Source organism: Adiantum capillus-veneris, chromosome 3 (assembly GCF_014529385.1).
Source record: "Adiantum capillus-veneris isolate H3 chromosome 3, ASM1452938v2, whole genome shotgun sequence".
Taxonomy (NCBI): domain Eukaryota; kingdom Viridiplantae; phylum Streptophyta; class Polypodiopsida; order Polypodiales; family Pteridaceae; genus Adiantum; species Adiantum capillus-veneris.
Window position 1 is genome coordinate 31,994,604 of NC_140933.1, and position 22,144 is coordinate 32,016,747.

General features: G+C 45.8%; 1 protein-coding gene across 7 annotated transcripts in view; it reads right to left on the bottom strand.

Moving 5' to 3' along the window:
* LOC147460703 (FAD-binding protein) overlaps window positions 1–22,144 on the bottom strand; it is a 113,379-nt gene that overhangs the window by 36,603 nt on the left and 54,632 nt on the right. For all 7 annotated transcript variants that reach the window (XM_086499318.1, XM_086499325.1, XM_086499304.1 and 4 more), the window contains exons 4-6: window positions 15,373–15,513; window positions 15,225–15,266; window positions 15,008–15,141 (exon numbers count right to left, since the gene is read on the bottom strand). In XM_086499318.1, the coding sequence (XP_086355444.1) occupies window positions 15,008–15,141; window positions 15,225–15,266; window positions 15,373–15,513 (317 nt within the window). The remainder of the gene's footprint in view (window positions 1–15,007; window positions 15,142–15,224; window positions 15,267–15,372; window positions 15,514–22,144) is intronic.

Consider the following 22,144-nt stretch of genomic DNA (forward strand, 5'->3'; position numbering starts at 1 on the left):
AGAAGTACTTCTTTTCAAGAGTGCTTGTCCATGTCTTTCTACGAGTACAGGTTCTACTTTTCTGCACTCGTCTGTCTTTTCATCTTTCCTCCCTACCTGAGAGGAGAAGCAATGGCTACACGCCATCTCGAGTAAATCTTATCAATCGGGTAATTCTTCAGGTGTTTTGCCAATCTCAGGTCCTTGGAGTACTAAATCAATCTGTTTATATGCCAATTTGTAGTTGACATTGTACTCCATTTTGGCAAACTTGTCTGAAAAAAAATTTGCCCAAATCTTCATTCTTTTCTTCGATTCCCGTGCCGAATCTTCAACTTTTCTTTGCCTTCCCACTGAGAGGTGTCATCTCTGTCAGATTCTCCACAAGAACCCATATGTAATCTGGGATTCTCTATGGTTTTATGCCCTGTAAGACAGAGCGATGAAGACGGGAGCGCGCCCGATGCACGATGTATGAAGGGTGGGAGTAGCTAATATGTCCCGGGAAGATTCTTTCCCAAAAGCTGTGCGCACTGCGAAAAGGATCAGATTCTCCGTAGAAGAAGAATCTTTCTGTGCTCTTATACCAATGTAACAAACTTGGACACTCCAAGTGAAGATTCTACCGCGACACAACAGAGATTTACTTCAAAACAGTTCACAGTTCACACTTGATTCAACACGGCCCGCAGTAGTTCCGTGCCTAGAGATATTGGCCCCAAAGACTAGCGTCCCTTTCGGTATTTCTTTTTGTATTAATCTGTGTTCAAAGTACAAGAGAGTGGGAGGGTGCTCACTCTCAGGCTCTGCGTCCAGATGCTCTGAGAAGTGAGGCCTTGCCCACTTATCTATAGGTTACAAGGGATGCCCAAAAGCAGAGCCCCAAAAGCATTCTCTTTTAAAAGCTCTTTAAAATAAAGCAATTGATCCAAAAGCTTCAAAATCAGCCAGCGTAGGATTTCAACAGCACAAAAGCAACAAATCCGTATGCTTTGCCACGTCAGCAACTCAGCACAAAAAGGAGGACCTTCCGTAGGCCTGTCAGCGGAAATGGTGCCGAAATTTCCGAGACTATCGTGTCAGCCTGTCTCCACGTTTTACGGTGCTACTAGCCAGTGTGAGTGTGTCCGGGCATGCCACGTACCAGTTTGTGACACATTCTGGAGTTTTCATTGCTCCGAGTTCATCATCATCTCATTCTCAATTCTGTTATCTGTTCACAAATAGCAAATTAAAATCAGCTTCAAAAAGTCTTATTTCATTCATAAATTTATAAAGCAAAAATAATGCTAGCTCATCCATAATTTTTTATCTAATATCTATTTTGAAATGAGTATCTCCTCGCCCCGTTCTAGTTTCAATCTGTCAACCATTCTCATTCTTGTGGCTTTTTGGGGCACAATGCAGAGACATATCCTTGTTCTCCACATTCAAAACACTTTCCCGCTTTGAAATATTCGTCTTTCTGTTTTGTTAGTCAAGATCGTATATCTCTCTCTCATCTGCTTCTGTTTTGACTGGTTGAAGGTTCGTCTGGAGGATAAGTCAAGTTACCCGAATGCATAGCAAATCCCTGCTTAGCATGTCCCATCCATTGTTGTATACTTGGACTTCTGCTCAAGGCAGTAGTCTCGGATCTCTTTGGAAAGTCCACAGCAAAACCGCTCGACTTGCTGCTTGAAACTGATCTTCTTTAAAGGATGAAGCAGGTAAGAAAACATCCCAAAATCTCTCACAGTAAGTATCCAAGGGTTCGGCCTTGATGATCCAAAGATGGTCCAGTTAGTAATCACGTCCTGTTTGTATTCTTAAGCAAGCCACGAAGAAATAAAGAGTCTCTTAAACTTTAGCCACTTTGTCGGTGCTTCTTTTCTTAACAAAAGAGTGGACCACCATGTCCGTGCATTGCCTTCCAAAAAAAATGTTGCCCGTCTAATCTTGGCGTGCTCTGTATAGTTGCCTCCAGAAAATGCTATCTCAAATTGTTTGACAAAGGCTAAAGCCTTGGGAGCATGTCGAAACCCTGAAAAGTATTCAAACTTTACTGCACGTCCACCCTCTTTGACTTCCTTGGTCTTTTTTTCCTTGTCTTCGAGAAAATCATACTGATTGGCTCTCTAAAAGTGCTTCCTTTTTTAGTAAAACGTACGGTCTTTTCGTCGTTTCTTGCCTTTTCTACCCGAGCTCTCAGAAGAAGATAAAACTTGACAATCCTTAAAAACGTACATGCTTCTTCTGTTTTCTTGCATTCACAAAAGAGGATTTTCGGCCCAGGTAACCAAGAAAGTCAGTTCCCTTGTTGCGTTTCTTCAGTTGCTTCTTCTTTGCCCCCAACAGTTGGTTGACTCGTCTTTCGACAACGTCCTCAAGTTCATCTTCAGTAAACATCCGTGGGACATGAGGTTTCTTGAGGGCTTTATCGCGATGGCTTTCTGCCAATGGGAATGCACCTCATCAATCAGGTGCCAGGTCAAAAAATTTGGCATACTAGGGATCCTTTGCAAACTGAAGCATCTGCTTTCCACAATCATCAACCTGTTGTTGACGCTGCATCTCCATCAATTGATATCTCGTAGATCGAGGTGGCTTGTACTCTTGATCTGCTAATCCATTCGAATTTTCCCTGTTGCCTCCCGTTTTCGAAGAGTCAAGAGGGTTCGTCTAATTCTTGCGGGATTCATCGTTTGAATCAGTGTGTGTCGCGGTAAGAGGATCGGATTTCCCGATAGAAGAGAAATCGGTTGAGCTCTGATACCACTGTTACAGACTTGGACACCCCAAGTCGTTAATCTGATACAACACACGAGAGAATCACTTAAAATTCACGACAACTTTATCACCCTTTCAAATTAAAGTCGACACGGCCCGACATAGTTCCGTGCCGAGAAGTGTTGGCCCCAAAACCTGGTGCCCCTTTCTATATTTCTTTATTATATTAATGCTTGAGCAAAGTACAACACCCAAGGGGTCCTCTACTCTCAAACTCTGCGTCCAGATGCCCTAAAGAGTGAGGCCCCTTGGGCCTATTTATTCTTACAAGGGATGTCCCAAAAGCAGAGCCCCAAAAGCTTCTAACTCAAAAGCAAAATAGTCCCAAAAGCATCTGGTCAAAAATCTATCTCAAAAAGCAAGCAACGCAATTTGCGGAATTCCGTACAGCAACCACGAGACACAGATGGAAGATTTTGCTCCACCACACAGGGACTCCCTTGAAGCTCCCTCACCCGACCCCGCAGAACCCCCCATCCAATTTGCTCTTTTGCCGACAAAGCAAGCAAGCTTAGAGGTAGAGGCGGCACGCCTTCAGGCCACCTCTGTTATCTGCAAGATTCTTGGCACCAGACCCAGCAGAGGGGAGGTGCATGATCTCCTTTAGGCCCGCCTTCTCGCAAAGGCAGGCAAGATCCTCGATGTTCAGCTTCTCGGACGTGGCTACTACCAGATAGAGTTTGAGACCCCCAAGATGTCGTCCAAGGTCATTGCAATAAGCCCCCTGGCCATCCGAGCAGTTCGAGCTCATTTTCGACAATGGCGACATGGTTTCGACCCGGCTACCGATGTTGTTGTTGAGGAGGCAGACCTTCCTATCTAAGTCTGCTTCCCCGGCCTGAGGAGAGAGTACCTTCCGCTCCTGGGATTGGCTCAAAGATTGGGACCGTCCTGGAGACACCTCGCACGACAGCCTCTCTAGCTGTCAAGGCAGCTGGCATACCCACAGTACGTGTTCTCGTTTGGGACACCCACACCCTCTGGAAGGTCATTCTACTACCTCGGGTGAGTGGTGGTTGGCTCCACTAGAGCATGGAGTATTCAGGCCTCTCGAATCAGTGCTTCATTTGTCGACAGATGGGCCATCTTGCAAAGGCCTTTCCACGGAGGAGCCCCTCACCTTCACCTCAGACTCATCCCTAGCCTCCTAAAGCAGGCTAGCATCAGCAGACAAAGTCACAGGGTACTCAGGCAGATTCACCCTCTGAGCCTGGGACCCAGGCAGAGGAGGGCTGGCAGCACGTCCGTGGTCCGCGTCGACAAGGGACACCACGTCAGCCTGGTCCTCTGGGTGGTCACCACGCTCCAGGCCAGCAGCAGTGGGTTCCCATAGGGAACTGTTTCGACCCTCTTCAGCAAGATGAGGCCCCAGCTCCACCTCCACCTCAGCCTCACCATCGACAGCCCCTCCTCCCCCGAGTCCTCCTTCGCCCCTCCCCCCCAACTCCATCCTCTTCCCCACCTCTTCCTTCCCCTCCGCCGCTCCCCGCCCTCCCCCACCTTCCTCCATCCCCTCCCACTAGCCCCCCTGCTTCCACATCTCCTCCCGCTCCTACCCCACAGCCGGCCCATGGGGTAGGACCTTCCTCGACTGTTAGATCTCTTGGCAACACATTTTCCACGAGTCGCTTGGCGAGAGAGGCACAGCCTTTCTTGCAAACCCTCCTTCTGGTGCAAATGTCTCCTTTGCAGCAATTCCTCGTGGACTAACGAGCTTCGACATCCGCCGTAGGTGGGACTTCTTTGCCTACGACTTCACACGGTTTCTCGGTAACTCTTCACCAGACATTGAGGCGGCTTGTTTTAGAGTTCATGTATTGTTCCTTGCAACTAGAGGGATAGAGGCCCTAGACACACTAGTTGGCTTCTCTTTTCCCTTATGTGGGAGGGTTCATTTTGAGTGGACTCTGGACTCAGTGATGGATTGGCTGCAGGCACAGGCCCTCGAGTTCTCTCACCACACAGAAGACCTGGGGGTTACAGATCTAGTACAAACTTTGTGGCCGTTGGCCAAGTTCTCGGTGACACCACCAGACACGGTAGGATGTAGACACATTGCGTTACACTTCTTTGCTGACACACAGAGCCGACCATGCTATGTATACATACATGAGGACTCCTCGACAGAGGAGGTTGCCCTGCGTATGGCATGATCTTCTTGGGCCTGGGCTAGAAATTCTTTGCAGTCACGTCTATCTCGAGGACGCTCGGATGCGGATTATTCCCCATCCAAGCTAGCCTCGAAGATAGAGCGGTTAGCTGATGTTGGAGCATTGGTTCTTTCTCGCACTCCATGAGAATTGTCTCATGGAACGTGCAAGGATTAGGTGGGCCCCAGTTTCAACGCCAGCGGGGTCGATTGCGTCAGGAGCTTCAGCGATGCCTTGTGGGCGGAGAGATTGATCTTTTCATGCTGCAGGAGCATCATCTTTGTGAGAGCCGCATTAGACGATGTGGTCAACTTTTGCGTGGTCGATATGAGACATTTTGGTCAGCTGCATTTGGACCTGGTGGTATCCAAAGAGGGGTATGTATGACTATTGCCAACTCTTGACAGCAAGCCATTGTGGGCAGAGGTATTATTGTACCTAGCAGGACTCAGTGGACTACTATGCACGTTCAGGGTTTCCTCTGGGGCTTCTTGAACATCTATGCACCCAATGTGCAGGGTGGTCTCGTACGGTCCTGTATGTTTTGTACACGTACGACGATGTGCAGTACTAAACGAACTAGAAAAATTTATGATGTACGATGACGTTATGTATGTTCAAAATTAAAAAAACAAATAATTCTTAAGCCTAAGGCTTAGGCCTTAAATAAACTTGACATTTGTACAGATTACAATTATGAGAGCTTGAGAGGGAGAGACCCGAGGGAGAGACGATGGAGAGCTTGTCACTTGAGACTCGAGAGCTTTGATGGGAGCTTGAGGGGGAGAGAAGGTAGAGAGCTTGAGCCTTGTCACTTGAGAGCTTCAATGGGAGCACATGGATGATGAGAGCATTGAGAGGCTAGAGCTTGTAGCTTGTAAGTTGTGTTGAGAACAAGGTGGAGGAGTTGCTTAAATAGATTATAGGAAGAGGAAGAGCATGGGAGAGGGAGAGCATGGGGCATTATGCATGTGAGAGGGAGAGCATGGCAATAGGCATTGGTACATGCCACATGGTTGCAAACATGCTCCAAAACGGCTCCCTAAACGCCCACTAACGTTCACTGTCAACGTTCAAAAACTTCCGCCAACGGTCATAAACGGCTACATTTTTTGATTGAATAAAACGTACTAAACGTACTGAACGGAACGGGTCTGACCGAATGGTACTAGACGTCCCGTACGTCGAATGAAAACTACCCTGCCAATGTGGCAAGTGCACGTGCAGAGTTTTGGTCTCACATTGTAGAGTCTCTGCCGCATGCAAAGCAATGGTGCATTGGGGGTGACTTCAACATGTTAAAGGCCCCCTCTGACAGGATTGGAGGTAGCCATGCTACTGTGCACGGGACTGAGTTGGGAGCTTGGGAGAGTCTGTGTATGACCTTGAGGGTTTCAGATTGTTTGGCAGCACTCTGGCTTTGTGAGGCCCCCACACAGCGTGGCCTTCTCTCGCTCGACCGTAGAGTGGGAGGGGCGAATCTATCTCGGATAGATCGCTTCTACGCCAGTGACCACATCTGTGACGTGGGTGGGTCTGTTTGCATTTTGACTGGGACATCTCTTTCAAACCATGCACCAGTGATCCTCACTGTGACAAATAGACAAAGGAGGGGGAGCACGATGCTAAGCATCTCTGAGAGGATATTGTTGGACTCAGAGCTCAGAGAGCGAATGGTGGCTCTTTGGACAAAGGGCTTGGACACGCAGGACTCCCCTGCTGACAGAGTGGCCTTTGGACTTGCTCAGCTTAGTCGCTTCTTCCTTCGGGAGTCTACGGCTCGCCTAGTTGCAGCGAGGGAGGAGAAGCGTCTCCGACAGGGCGTTGCTTCCTTGCAAAGGATTAAGGAGCAGCACCCAGATAGTCCTTGGTTGGAGGAGCAATCCAGCAAGCTTGTCAGGAGCTAGCCAACATAGAGGAGAGGCGCCATGAGTTTGCTTTCGATTGACAGGCGTCTCAGTGGACCCAGGTGGGTGACAGAGTGACTGGGGCATTATTTTAGACAGTGGGACCCCATCATGCGCACACCACTGTCAGCCAGTTGAGGAGACTCGAGGGGTTAGTTGCTTCAAAGCCAAAGGATATGCGTACACTTGCTACTGACTTTTACCTAGTCATGCTGTCAACAGAGCCTCAGTCAGAGCGTCAGGATGCATGCAGAGAGCAGATTTGGGCACAGATGCCGTGTCTTGTGACTAAAAAGATGGCGCCAGAGGCTTGAGCTACTTCTTCCGCTAGAGGACTCCATAGGCCCTCAGAGCACTTCCCCAAGGTAGTTGTCCTAGTGAGGATGGTTTGACTCCTAGTTTTTACTAGTTTTTTCTTGGAGTACTGGGTCTTGCTTGGCTTAGACCTTTGCAGCGCTTTTCAGTACATCTTGCACACAGGAGAGATGCCGGACAGTATGAGTGAGGGCTTGGATCTACCTCATTCCCAAGGAGGGTGGCTCCTTGGATGAGATTCGGAAGTGGCAGCCCATCACCATCCTCAACTCAGTCTACAAAGTTCTAGCCAAGGCTCTGAGTTTGAGGATTCAGCCACTTCTAGAGAACATTATACATGGGACCCAAACAGATTTTGTCAAAGAGCGCAGTATCCTTGACAACATCTTCACTCTTTGGGAGGTGTCTGTCCTCGTGCACCTCCGAGGTGAGGATCTGGTGATACTTCTTCTCAATTTTAAGAAGGCTTACGACAGAGTTGATTGGGACTTCTTGGAGGGCATGCAGTGATGATAAAATTTGGTGACATGGTTTGTAAGAGGTATGGGGTGTTATGTGACAAGGAAGCGCTAGAAGCAAACATAGAAGAGTTGCAAGATTTCTAGGGATATGACCGCAACAAGAAAAAAATTTATGTGGTTCTTTCCTTGAGTGATACAGAAACACCGCCAAAGCTCTGATACCAATGTAAGGTGCAGCGGAAGTGAATGTTGAACTTTGCTCAAGATGAGTGCTCCGGACTGTGCTCAAGGGTTCCTTTTACTTACGGAAGGGAGAACAGACAGCGCATCCAAGAAGCCAAGGTTCTATCAGCTCCCCATCAAGAAAGCGCCAAGACGTACTGTGAGCATACAAGAAGTGAGCGACATTGACCAACTTTGGACCAAATCCAAAGGGCTCGCATTGTAGCGGCAATGAAATCCTATTGTACCATATCGAAGGCCTTTTCAACATCTACCTGCATTATGAGAACATCCTGATGGGTATACTTGGTATATTCCATTCCAATCAATACATTAGCCAGATTATCCTAGATCCGGTGACGAGGAATGAAGCCATAATGCGCAGAATGGATACCTTCCATAAGAGGTTCCTTGATACAGTTCACAATCATTTTGGCCAACATTTTATATATAACCGGCATAAGAGTAATCGGCCGCCAATGCAAGAACTGCTCACAAAGCGCTTGTTTAGACAACAACTTTAACAAACCCTCTTTCCAAGACATCGGCAAATTCTGTTTCGCCCATGCATCATTCATCATGTAGAGAAAAATTTTCAGAGGCTTCCAAAAGGACATAAAAAATTCCATAGTGAGTCCATCCCAACCAAGCGAGCGCCATCTTCCGAGAGCAAGCAATGCTGAGTGCAATTCACCTCCTGTAAAATCCGCCTCTATGGCCAAAGCCTCTTGAGGCAAGACAATTGAACGCACTATAGATAACAAAAGATGGCGTGCATGAAGAACTTCAACGGATGCCGTTGGGGGGGGGGGGCAAAAACATTCCTTACATGAGACACCATGGCATCCACAAGCTCACATTTCGAGGCTGTCGAGGCCCCTGGTCGGAGCATAACCCGCTTAATAGTTTGAGAAGCCCTTGAATGATGCAAATGCTTAAAAAACTATTTTGAGGCACATCCTTTGTCTACAAACGCTCGATCGATGGCGAGCACAAGTCTGCCATTTGTCCAATTTTTGTTTATCAATATGTTGTAGACACACCCGGGCATGACAAAGGGCTGTCAATTCACTTCCAGACAACAAATGTGTGTTAGCTAAGAGTTGGAGTTGTTGATACACATGCTTGGCATCCTCAACATCACCACGCGATACACATGCTTGGCATCCTCAACATCACCACGCAATTGAACATGTAATGCTTACCATAATGCTAAATCACACTCTCCACACGTGCAACAAAGCGAACCTAGGCAATCTCAGGATCAAAATACATTTGGGCGACCAAGGGGGGAATAACATCATAAATCATCTCAAGGAATGCTTCATGTGAAAGATATGCATTGTTGATGTGGAACAGATCTTTCTTAGAAAGAGGCTAATCATAGTGTAGTTGCCCAAATTGCAGCAGCATCACAACAGGAGCATGATCGGATAAAAGCAAAGAATAGTCTATGCTCATTTCGCATACAGACTCATCAAATTGTTGCATGTCGAGGACATACCATCGGTCCAATCTTGCACGATATGCAGAGTGAGCATTATGCTGAAATGTAACATTGGGATGCAATAGGGTCCACAAGTCCAACATCTGTGTGCATTAAATGAGATATGTCCAGGCCTACAATTCTAAACTCAGCATGTGCGAGTGTCCCGTGGTGTTATATGATGAAGTGGGTGTATTGTTAAAATCACCACAAAGCAGCACATTGGAAAGCCATGGATAAGAAGATAACTCACGCCATAAAACAGCTCGTTGCCCCATGCCGTATACGCATAGACGCCACCAAATTCATAAATTTGACCATTGATCATACATTGAACCACCATCCAACAAGCCGTTGGATCATTTTACGCTAGAACTCATGCCTAACCATGATCAGAACACCTGAGAAGCCTGACAAACAAGCATGTGCTATCCGCCCAGCATATTCATGCTGTTTATGCTCTTGCAAAACCACAATGTCTGCCTTACATGTATATACTTAGTGCCAGGTTAATGTCCACTTATGAGGGTTACATAACCCACCCACATTATATGAAATGCATTCAACATAACTATGCATTCAAGAGATATGTACAAAGGCAAAGGAAAGAAAGGACTAAGATAAGCACGTCAGCATCAGCAACCTGCAACTCAACCACAACATTTTGCATGTCTGTTTCAAAGGAAGCAAAGCCTACAGGTAAGGGCCCATGGCAATACATGTGTTATCTGAGTACCAAAAACAAAGGAGACTATTGGGGCTTGGTGTTGTGGGGTTCATACCTTGAGCATAGACTGTGGGGTGAATTTCGCTTATGATATGCTTATTGGAGTTGATTGTTATATTGTCTTATGGGTGATCACCTTGCACATTTTATCTCTGGTTGAAGGGGACTTTTTGATCCTGTGATCATTTTAGGACCCGTAGTTTCTTTGCTTGATACCTTGAGGATAGACTGTGGGGTGAATTTGACTTATGATATACCCTTTGCTTGACACCTTGAGGATAGACTATGGGGTGAATCTAGCTTATGATATGCTTATTGGAGTTGATTGTTATATTGTCTTATGGGTGATTACCTTGGTTGAAGGGGACTTTTTGATGTTGTGGTCATTTTAGAACCTGTGGTTTCTTTGATTTTAAAGCATTTGGATTTTTGACCTCCTAACTGGGTTTGATTGCTTTACACTCTAACCCCTAAGGGTTGCTTGCCTAGTGGGATTATCCCCTTAATAAAACTCATTAAGTTATTGAGAGGCTCCCATTTTTCTTCCTTCTTGGTGAGAATCGGGCCTCTATTTTTTTTTCGAGGAGAAGATCCTTCCATTAGTTAATAAAACTACCCATAGGGCTACAACCACCTCTGCTAGAGAGGGCTACATCAACCATAAGAGGAGACTCTCCCAATGAAAATAGCATATGTACAATGAGGGCTAAATCAAGAGATGGGAGGAGGTAAAAGCCACACAGGTGGACGGTAGTGCCATTTAGGCTCACCCCGGACCATGGTGAAGAAAGGCCCAGAGCGCCAGAGTCGTAGGAACGCCTCTCTGCGCTCCCGCATGCAATCGGAGCTTCCCTGAATCTCTCGAACTATCCTTTGAGAGTATGGATCAACTCCAGCCAAAAGTCTCGAACAGTCTCTGCTGGTGGGACAAGGCGAGCCTTGAAGATGCGTAAGCAACGGGCCCGTCAAATGAACTAGAGTGTTGGGCCACAGAAGAGCTCCCAACACACCTCTCTCTCACTGCACCATTGATGTGAGGTAATCTCTTGAGCAGGCTGGTGCTGACAAGAACTTAGCTATGAGACCCTCCTCCTGCCAATGAAGTGCTGCAACAGGACGAGCCTCTCTCCGTGATGCAAGTATGTGACGCCCCATTCAAACAGTGTATTGAAAGAAAGGGACCCCTGGGTGGTCGGCTGAAGAGAGAGGGTCCGTTCAAAACCACTCTCCAGGATTCCACTGCACTCGTGCCAGAGGGCAGCTCTCCCAAGCCCAAAGCCTCCAATAGCCTGTCTCAAGAGCTGATGGGTCAGGATAAACGACACAAGTCTTCCCACAGATGCCCGCTACTCGTATCCTGTGAAAACAACACTTTGCAACCAACCTGTGGAGTCTCGACTAAGACTCTGTGTAGTGGACCCTCGCCCTGGATCTTGAAGAACATGGAGGGTACAGTCTCTGAGCAAGCTTGAACTGCATGAGGACCTCCAGTCGCGTGAAGGCCCCCATCCATCTGGGAGCTGCTGTCTCTAGAGGAGTGAGCCACTCGGTTGGTAAAGCCTCTGTGATGTCCTGACACATGCTCTGCACCCCTCTCATGCCCTACAGCTGGATGCTTTGTATCTCCTTTGGCAAACCTGAGAACTGAAGCCAGTCGCCTAGAGTGCGTGTTGGACCCTCTGCCATGGGACCCCAAGAATCATGAGGCCTACTACCAACCAAGTGGCCTCTCTGCGTGCTGACCATGGGGTTCCAAACAAGGGGCTCTCTCAAGCGCTCCTCCGTGCAAGTGGATTGGTGCTGCTCTAGGCCACTCTGCAGCTGCTCTGCTGTGCTGGGTCTATGATCCCCAACCCCCCTAAGAACATGGTAGAGTGATGACCTGCTAGGCTACTTTGGCCCAGGAGCTCGAAAAGCTCCAACAAGATGTAATGTACCACATAGTAGCCAACAACATCTGGTTGGCCACTACAACTCTACTTGCCAAAGAGAGTCGTGCCGAATTCCAATGTAGCAACTTCCTCTTGATGGACAGGAGGAGGGGAGCAATCTGCTGCTCAGAAGACAAGTCCAGGCAAACCTGACAGCCCAAGTAGCAAATTGCAGTCCCTGGGGGAATCCATCTAAAACCCTCACCTAGCAACCAATCAGGCATAGGAGCACTGCCAACCCAGAAAGCCACTGTCTTTCTTTAGTTGACCAGTGTGCCTGATGCACAACAAAACGTCTCTAGAGTCTGCTCACACCTGTGGAGGTTGGCCTCCTAGCCCTCCAAGTACAAAGCTGAGTCGTCGACAAACTCAGCATCTAGTAGCTCATCGCCTCTAATAGGGAGCGCTAAGCCACGCAGACCAACCTGATGTGAAACCAAGAATCTGCTCATGGCCTCGGCATAGAACAAAAAGAGGAAGGGGGCTAGAGGGAAATCCTGTCTGACCGAGCGTGTGAGCATGAACCGGTCCCCTCTACCTCCTGCCTAAAGCACCTGACTGTGTACACGTCTGTAGAGAGCTGACACACCTATGATCCAAGCATCTGAGAACCCATCCTGAGGCATAGAGCAGCTCGCTGAGGAGATCAGGCTTTGGCAGATAGGCCTTCAGCTAGATCTACTAATTCACTTAAAGTTCACATTTTAGCGTTTGTTACTTTAGTCTTTTGTATTTTCTGTACCGGAAAATTGAATCACATGACGATGATGTAATTTTCTGGTACCATAGGTCTTCTAGGCCTTTTGCAGACCCACCAAAAGGATCAGATACAAAGGGAGGACTGTAGCTCTATCTAGGCAAGTCCAATGAGCTAAAAGCTGGCATGTCTTGGAATCCCATGATAGAAAAAAAGGAAAAGAAAAGATTTTTAATGTCTACTAGAGGTTGAAAATGGTCTATGAGACGAATGTGGTGAGAGTCATATGTGCATCCTTTTGGTGGTTTTTTTTTTCTTTTTTCCTTTTTTTTTGGGGGGGGGGGGGGGGGGGGGGGGGGGATGAAATAAAATGTTCTATTAATATCTGCAAAAGGCCAAAATGATCTATGAGACCAAAAGTTACAACCATATGGAATGTGAAACAATCGTCAGGGAAAAACATAATAAAGAAAAATCCTAAATCCTACAGAAAATCTGCTTACCAACAAGGGTAATGAAGCTGATGGGTAACTAGGATACAACCTCAATGATACAAAGAGCAATAATGGGGACATAAGAATAGGGCGGACATAAAATGGTAGAGAAGGAAGCCAGTCATCCCATGAGCAAATCCGAGTGGGATAAGCATTTGCTATTGGTGGCAGGTCACTGGGAAGGCACCTTTTGAGATACTAGGGCTCAGCCTACCTTGTGCACCAAGCATAAGACCTTTCAGACATATCACTGTGTTGAGGATCTTGGTATGTCTTTTACCAAGGTTAATGAGACATTGCAGAAGTCTCACGACAGGCAAAAGAGAGCAGCCAATAAGCATAGCAGCAACTTGCACTCGAAGGAAGGAAATTGGGTGCTTCTCAAGTTCAAGAAGTCCAGAACTAAGAAGATGAGGGGAAAGGAGAGGCTTTACCCAAATCTTAGTGTGCAATACATCTTGCAAAAGATCAACGATGTATCCTTCAGACTAACATTGTCAGATCATTAGGAGATAACCAGTGCATACATAGAGTAGCCATACCAGAATATATATACCTAGATGAATCCAAGATAAACCCAGATTCACCCTTAAAAGGAAAGTGCAAGTTATAGACCCATGGTAGTCACCCACAAGACAATATAACCATCAGCTCCATCATGCATAGTATTGACTAAATACCACAACATCCCCACTAACGTCGTCAATGCCCAATAGTGGGTGTAGAACTAGGTACTAACATATGCTCCCATACACAACACACCACATGCGCACACACATGAGCATACATCGACACATAGATCAGTGTACTAAGTTTCTGTCATGACTCCGCAGATCAAGGGCAGACTCAGCCATAATGAAGCCTAGCACTAAAAGAAACATTAAATCGAAAAATTAGCACCAAAATGAGGTAGATGATAGGGCATACGAACCACGAAAGATAGAAAGAATTAGCACAATATCAACTGGTCGTAACTCGGACTAAAACTTCACAATGTGAAGTCTGCATGTCCGCTATACGACTAAAAAATATACCTAGATGAATCCAAGATAAACCCAGATTCACCCTTATACGAAAGTGCAAGTTATAGACCCATGGTCGTCACCCACAAGACAATATAACCATCAGCTCCATCATGCATAGTATTGACTAAATACCACGACATCCCCACTAACGTCGTCAGTGCCCAATAGTGGGTGTAGAACTAGGTACTAACATATGCTCCCAAACACAACACACACCACACACACACACACACACACACATGAGCATACATCAACGCATAGATCAGCGTACTAAGTTTCTGTCATGACTCAGAGATCAAGGGCAGACTCAGCCATACCAGAATATTTATCTAGACAAGTGGGGCCCGCAAGTTTAAGCACTGTCCTGCGTACCATACGAAATCATCCCAAACCCTGCTTGGCAATGACCTGAGCCATATTCTAACCATTTGTAGCCAAGAGTTGAACCCACCCAGCATCTCAGCTCGGGTTACACTCAAAGTCACTAGAGCCAATGGCTTCTCCTCATCTTGGCCTCTACAGGTAGGCAAAGCCAAGAGATCCACCTTGAGCGTATTATAACAATGCCCAGTCCTCCCTATTAAGGTCACAAAAGAACTCAATATATTGAATTGGCGGTTCATAAGGGGCTCGCTTGCACTTGTCTTTTGCCCGATTTGTTCCTAGGCTTCCACATAGCTTTTAAATGCCACCTTAAAATGATTCATCGCAAGCCAAATGCTCAATATGCAGCACACTTTAAACTTTAACAACAATCTCCTAGACTGTTAATGAGGAAGACAAAGGAAAGTCACATCCATTAAGCACAAAGAAAATGTTTCTTGTTTGATAACAACATATGCACCTGCTTCACATCTTCATTGTGCTCTTCCAAGTTTACATTCAACAGCCTTTTGGCATTAATGGATTCCAGATGAGCATCCATGAGTACAATCACTTTTGTGACAAGCATTTCAAGCTCTTCCACAAGACTTTGTGCTGTATTTACAAGAACAATTTAAGTTGGCTGTGTTTTACTATATCGGACGCTCTGAACTCTGCAACAAATAAAGCATAGCTACCTCTTGCAATATGATCTTTAAGGCCCTTGATAAACCCATTCACTGTAAAAGATCCATTTCCTTAGTAAGTTTCCACGACAGAAACAATTCACATTTATATTTAATGTGTAGCTGATCAACAGATCTGTATAGATGTTTCTAAACTCACACTTGACCAGGGTCTGCTGATCTGACCGAACATGACGACACCCTGCTTCTGTGTAGCTTGCAACCCTTGAGCTTGAGATGCTGTTCAGTATATCCTTGACCAAACATGAAGATTCATCCAGTGCAGCCCGCCTCAACTTCTCTGGCACGGCAATTTACAAGAAAAATACAATTTCAGCTCTCCTCAGAGACACCAAGCTAAATTTTTTGCAGGTCGAAGCTCATAAACAACCAAATCTTTTGATGCAGACAAAGCAATGCACTTTGGACATGTAAATCAAACTCCACCTAAAAAGTGACCCAGCGTTATTGGCACAAATGGATTCATAATCAACACACAAAACACTATGGTGAAGTTCAAACAAATTACTTGTGAAATGGATGGCAGCAAGTGACCGGGCATAACCATCTCACGTGATGCAACAATATTTATGGAGCTCTGACAAGTTCAGCAGTAAGATCCAAAGGTAATTAGCAGGAGGGCCCAAAGCATTACCTAGTGCTCAAGAGGGGGAACCACTCCACTCCTTTATCACATATGAACTGATGTATCTACGAGTCGCTTGTATTTCTTAGTATGGGCAAAAGTACTAGTCTCACACTACATCTGCCTAAGTACTTTACCAAATACATAGGACCTATTCCATGCAGAGAAAGTGATTTGTCACAATCTGATGATGTGGCATGACCCCGCGGACAAAAGTGATGACGTGGCAGAAGTACGGTAGATGACATGGCAAACTGTACGGCAGGGTGCCACGTGGCAGCAGTACGGATTTCCGTAATTTGCGCTGCCTGCTTTTTGGGGCAGCTTTTAGACCAGATGCTTTTGGGGACTATTTGCTTTTGAGTTTGAAGCTTTTGGGGCTCTGCTTTTGGCAACCCTTGTAAACTTTATAAGAGCCCCTGGAGCCTCACTCGAAGGGCATCTGGACGCAGAGTCTGAGAGCAAAGGTCCCTCGGAATTTGTACTTTGAAATGATTTTCGAGTTTGGAGTGTCCAAGCCAGTTACAGTGGTATCATAGCACAAAAAGATTCTTCTTCTACTGAGGATCCGATCCTTTTTGCAACACACGCAAGTTTTTGTGAAAGAATCTTCGTGGCCCGACACCAAACCTATTAACGACTCCCACCCTTCGTACATCGCACATCGGGCACGCTCCCTTCTTCATCGCTTTGTCTTACAGGGCATAAGCCATAAAAAATTCCAGATTACTCATGGGTTCTCTCAAAGAATCTGACAAAGGTCCCTTGGGATTTGTACTTTGAAATGATTAATGAAAAATAAATACCGAAAGGGGCGCCAGACTTTGGGGCCAATACCTCTGGGACGGCGGGCTGTGTCGACTCTCTCTCTCTCTCTCTTAATTGAAGTTCACTACTTTTGAAGTATCTGTTTGTGTGTTGCGATTGATTTTCGGGTTTGGAGTGTCCAAGCCGGTTACAATGGTATCAGAGCACAGAAAGATTCTTCTTCCATTGAGGATCCGATCCTTTTTGCAACACACGGTTTTTGCGAAAGAATCTTCGTGGAGATGGGCGGAAATCTGAAAACCTGGTTGATTTGCTGTCTTTGGGCTGAAAACTGAAAACGTTGCTACTCTGGGTTGACCAGGTACCGTAGGGTGAAAACGCTATGGGTGTTGGATGGGATGGTGAAAAACACCGTGTGGTACTTGTGCTGCTGGGTACTAGTACTACAGGTGCCACTTCTCCGCCTGGAGAGGAGACCCCTAAGGTCTCCTATATAGCTACTAAAGCCTAGGTCGAGTAGTATCACATTGAGCCCCCACGACTTTATAAAAATAAGTTAAAAACCTATTATAAGAGGTGCTTCAAATGCAGTTAATTCCCTAGGCTTGGTACTAATGCAACAATATGAGAACACTCCCTAGTGCCTACACCTAGCAAACACTGGTTGTGCTCCTCTGCAATCAGAGGGTATGCAATTACTCTAGAGCACCTAGGCCTGTAGGTCTTGCTGTGTACAGCCTCACAAGGGTGCTAGAACACTTCCTAGGCTGCCCTAAACCCTAGAGGTAGTAATTATGGCTTATCCACATGCACATAGGGTTAGATGTGCACATGACAATTGTCAATACATCGGTCTTCATAGTCGACAGCCTCAACTTGCTCTCGGAACTCAGAGTTTCCTAGGTCTTCGCGAACATAGCACTTATGATGAATTTCTACATAGATTCTAGCTCCCTTACCATTAGTATAATGGTAGTATAGTTGCTTGGTTGATGGAATTTCTAGTTTTTGTGTTGGCCCTCTCCATGTCTCTCACTATGATAGCTCATTTCCTGTGCTTTCTTGGCCATAAGGACTGTGAAGGCTGGTTCAAAAGAAGTGTCAGAGACCACTTCTACTCCCTTTCGGTATTTCTCTTTTTATTGATGATCACAAAGGTACAACGGCCGAGGGTGCTTCTCTACAATCTACTACCAAGCTGATCTGCTAGGCAGAGCCCCCAAGGCACTACTTTATAGGTTACAAGGGTCCCCTAAATCTAGGCGCCCCCAAATGCAGAGCATGTTAATAACAGGTGCTTTTCATCACCGAAAACGCAGGCCAAAGCTTGCGTAAAAATCCTTGCCAGAACTGTCATATAGAGTGCCACAAAGCAACTTGTAAATCGCGCTGTGATTTTCCCTGGTCCAACCACATGTCAACTGTGTCAGTCTTTGGGGGTTTTTGTCCCCAAGGCCCATTTATTGAATCTACCCCCTTTTAGAGCCACGTCTTGTCACCACACTTGTGGCAGAATGTGGCCTCTGCGATCAAATTCTCGTCCTCGTTTCATCCACAGACCATGGTTTTAAATGTGCTTAAAACATAAGTGTCAATGGAGTGATATTTGCCATTGGTGGAGTTTGCTTACAATAACACTGTTCACACTTTGATGGGAGTCGGACGGGCCGACTATGGGGATCGGGGATCCCGTGCGGTGAGTGCAAGAGAGGGAATCGAGAAGGGGGAAGGGGATGAACCAAGAAGCTACACAGCAGGGAGTTGGGTTAGTGGAGAGGAAAGTGAGAGAGTGGTCAACTCTCTCACTTTCTCTCCCTATATTCATTAGGAAGAAAATGTGAGTAAGGGTGGTTTCCCACGACCACTTGGCCTACACCCCAACAACCTCCCACTTGAAGGTCATGGTGGCCAATAGTGGCATCAATATAGTTAGTCTATACAAAGTTGATGAAGCATCGCCTAGGCTTCATCCTACACCCATAAGTTCTATGCAATGTGTAAAATCGCTCCGAGGCTAGGCTTTTCGTGAGAGCATCTGCGGGGTTGTCGTCAGTGTGGACTTTGACAAGCTCGATGCAGCCAATGCATCTCGTATGACATGGTATCTGACCTCTATGTGTTTCAACTTTGAGTGAAACACCGGATTCTTCGCCAAAGCAATGCCACTCTGATTATCACAATGTAGTACTGCAACCTCATGAATGCCCAAATCTCCCACTAGACGAGCCAACCATATGGCTTCCTTGCTGGCATCAGACGCAGCAACATATTCTGCCTCAGTGGTAGATGAAGACGTGCAATCTTGGAGGCACAATCTCCAAGAGATAGCTACTCCAGCAAACAGAAACACATAGCCAGATGTGGATCTTCTAAGATCCACGCAACCCCCATAATCTGCATCCGTGTAACCTACAATAGATGCATCGTTGTTTCCGAAGCGTAAACACTTGCTAGTTGTACCCTTCAAATATCTAAGGATTTTCTTCACTGCTTCCCAATGCTTCTTGCTAGGGTTTGCCATGTACCTACTAACCACTCCCACTGCATGTGCAATGTCTGGTCTTGTGGCTACCATAGCATAGGTCTTGTGGCTACCATAGCATACATCAAACCGCCAACTGCTGAAGAATATGGCACTTTCGCCATTTCCTCTTTCTCAGTAACTGTCTTGGGAGAATCGTCCTTGCTAAGTTTGGAGTATGCTTGCATTGGGGTACTCGGTGACTTCCCCCCTTGCATACTAAAATGTTGCAAGACTTTGTGAATGTACTTTTCTTGAGATAATGCAAGAATTCCACGTTGCCTGTCTCTCTTGATTTGCATACCAAGAAAGTGATTGGCATTTCCGAAATCCTTCATGGAAAACTGAGTGCTTAGCATCTTTTTCAACTGATTGATCTCATCAATTGATTTGCCTGCGATAAGCATATCATCTACATGCAAGATCAAGATGATTAAAGAACCATCGTTCAACCTTTTTGTGTATAAGCAGTGATCCTCTTGACTTCTTATGTAACCCTGAGACTGCATGAATTTGTCGAATTTTTGATACCACTGCCTTGAACCTTGCTTGAGGCCATAGAGTGCCTTTTTAAGTCTACAAACCAATTCTGCCCTCGTTGGCTTTTGGATTTCACATACGAAGCCCTTGGGTTGTTATCTTCATCGACATCCCTGTGAAGAAAAGTGTTCACGTCCATTTGGACAAGTTCCATGTCCTGGATAGCAACCAAGCCAAGCACTGTGCGAAGTGTAGTCATATTGACTATTTGGAGAGAAAATCTCATCAAAATCTACACCTTTTTGCTACTTGAAACCCTTGGCAACTAGACCAGCCTTGTATCTAGGCTCAGGATCTTCCGCTGTATACTTCTTGTATACCCACTTGCACGGAAAGGCATTTTTGCCTTTTGGTAATTCAACCAAATCCCATGTCTCATTTGCCACAATCGAATTGTATTCTGATTGCATAGCCTGCTCGCACTTAACGATATCGTCCATTTGTATAGCTTCTTTATAGCAGGTTGGCTCTCCACTGTCAATGACCAAAATGTGGTGTATACCCGGCTCAAACCGCTCGGGCGCGTAATACTCGTACAGAGCGTCTCAGTGTCTGACTGGCTAGACTCTGCTCTCTCCGGAGTAATAGTAGTATCTTGCACTTGAGGATTAGGTGCAACACTATTGAACTGAGTTGGTTCGGAGGCTACATCCTCAAAATGAACGCGTTTGTACTCAACTTCTTTGATGGGCTTCTTGTGCATTTTTGATTCATTGAAAATCATGTGTGAGCTACGAACGACTATGTTGGATTCTGGGTGCTAGAGACGATAGCCCATCTCTCCATTTGCATCATAGCCGATAAAAATGCATTTGTGTGACCTGGGATCTAACTTGCGACGAAGTTCTTTGGGCACATGTACATATCCCTCACATCCAAATACGCGTAAATGCTCATAGCTTGGCGTTTTCCTAGTCCATAATTCCTCTGGAATTTTGAAATTCAAAGGAGAACTAGGTGACTTGTTGATGATGTGCACTGCTGTCAGAACAGCTTTCCCCCAAAACTCTGAAGTAAGCTTCGCCATAGACATTATAGAGATAACTCGCTCTCGTGCGATTCATTCTTTCAACTATCCCATTTTGTGCAGGTGTGTATGGAGCAGTAAACTGCCGCCGAATGCCTCTTCTATTGCAAAAATCCTTGAACTCTGTGGAGATGTATTCTCCTCCATTGTCCATGCGAAAAGCTTTGAGCTTTTTTTCCTGATTGGTTCTCAACCATGGCGAGTAATTTTTGGAACATAGAAAAGACCTCTTCCTTACACTTAAGGAGATACACCCACACCTTTCTGGTAGAATCATCTATGAACGTGAGAAAGTAGTTTAACCCCCCTAGAGTTTTATGTGGCATTGAACCACACAAATCACTGTGCACTAAGTCTAGGGGTTCGCCTAGTTTCTTGTTCAATGGCGAAGATGTCAACTTACTCTGTTTGCCGTATAGACAATGCTCACACAATGGAAAGTCCATGTAATCTAACACAGGTAAGTAGCCAAAACACTGAAGTGTTTTCATTCCCTTTTGGCTAATATGCCCTAGCCGGCTATGCCACAACTCAATAGACGGCAGCTCGGCAACATAGAGTGTTCGTCGACACTCGAAACAAACATAGAGTATAGGGATCCGTTTATACGACCTTTCATCATGACAAGGTTATTCTTGCGGATTAGCCAAGAACGATTACAAAAAACTGTAGTGTAGCCAAGATCATCCAATTTCCCTATAGAAAACAAGCTCTTTGTAAGCTTGGACACATGTCTGATATTCTGCAACACAAAGGTAGTGCCATTATGCATCTGAAGTTTCACATCACCAATGCCAATAATGTCAAGCTCATAGGAATCACCAAGCTTGACTATGCCATGCATGGATGCATAAGAGGAAAACCACTCTCTATGCGGTGTGACATGAAAACTTACACCAGAATCAAGAATCCAATTCTGTGCATAACCTTCATCCTGTGCAACCAAAGCATCTGGAGTAAGATCTAAAGTGAAAATGAGAACATCTAAGGGATTTGTTGTCACCTCTGCATGAATCTCTGTTGGCATAATGATCATCATTGGAGGAGGAGCATCCTCTACTGCAGTGGTAGGTATGGGAGACTCAACTACATTGAGCTGTAGAATTATCATTTTGCATGTTTTTCTGATCTCTTAGGAAACTGCGACAATCCTTTTTGTAATGTCCCTTCTTGTGGCAATAGTAACGCTCGACATTTCTGGCACTGCGGTCTCTACTTGAGTTCTTGTGTCTGCTAGGATTACGAGGATTTCACTCTCTACTTTTGCTTTTGTATTTTTTCCTGTTACGGCCTCTTGCCTTTGTTGAACTGCTAGCCTTATATGCATCTCCATGACTAGCACCGTCGAGAGATTTACATCGAATCTCTTCAGTGAGCAACGCATCTGTGACAAAATTGAACACTAACTTGCCATTCGGAGCCGAATTACT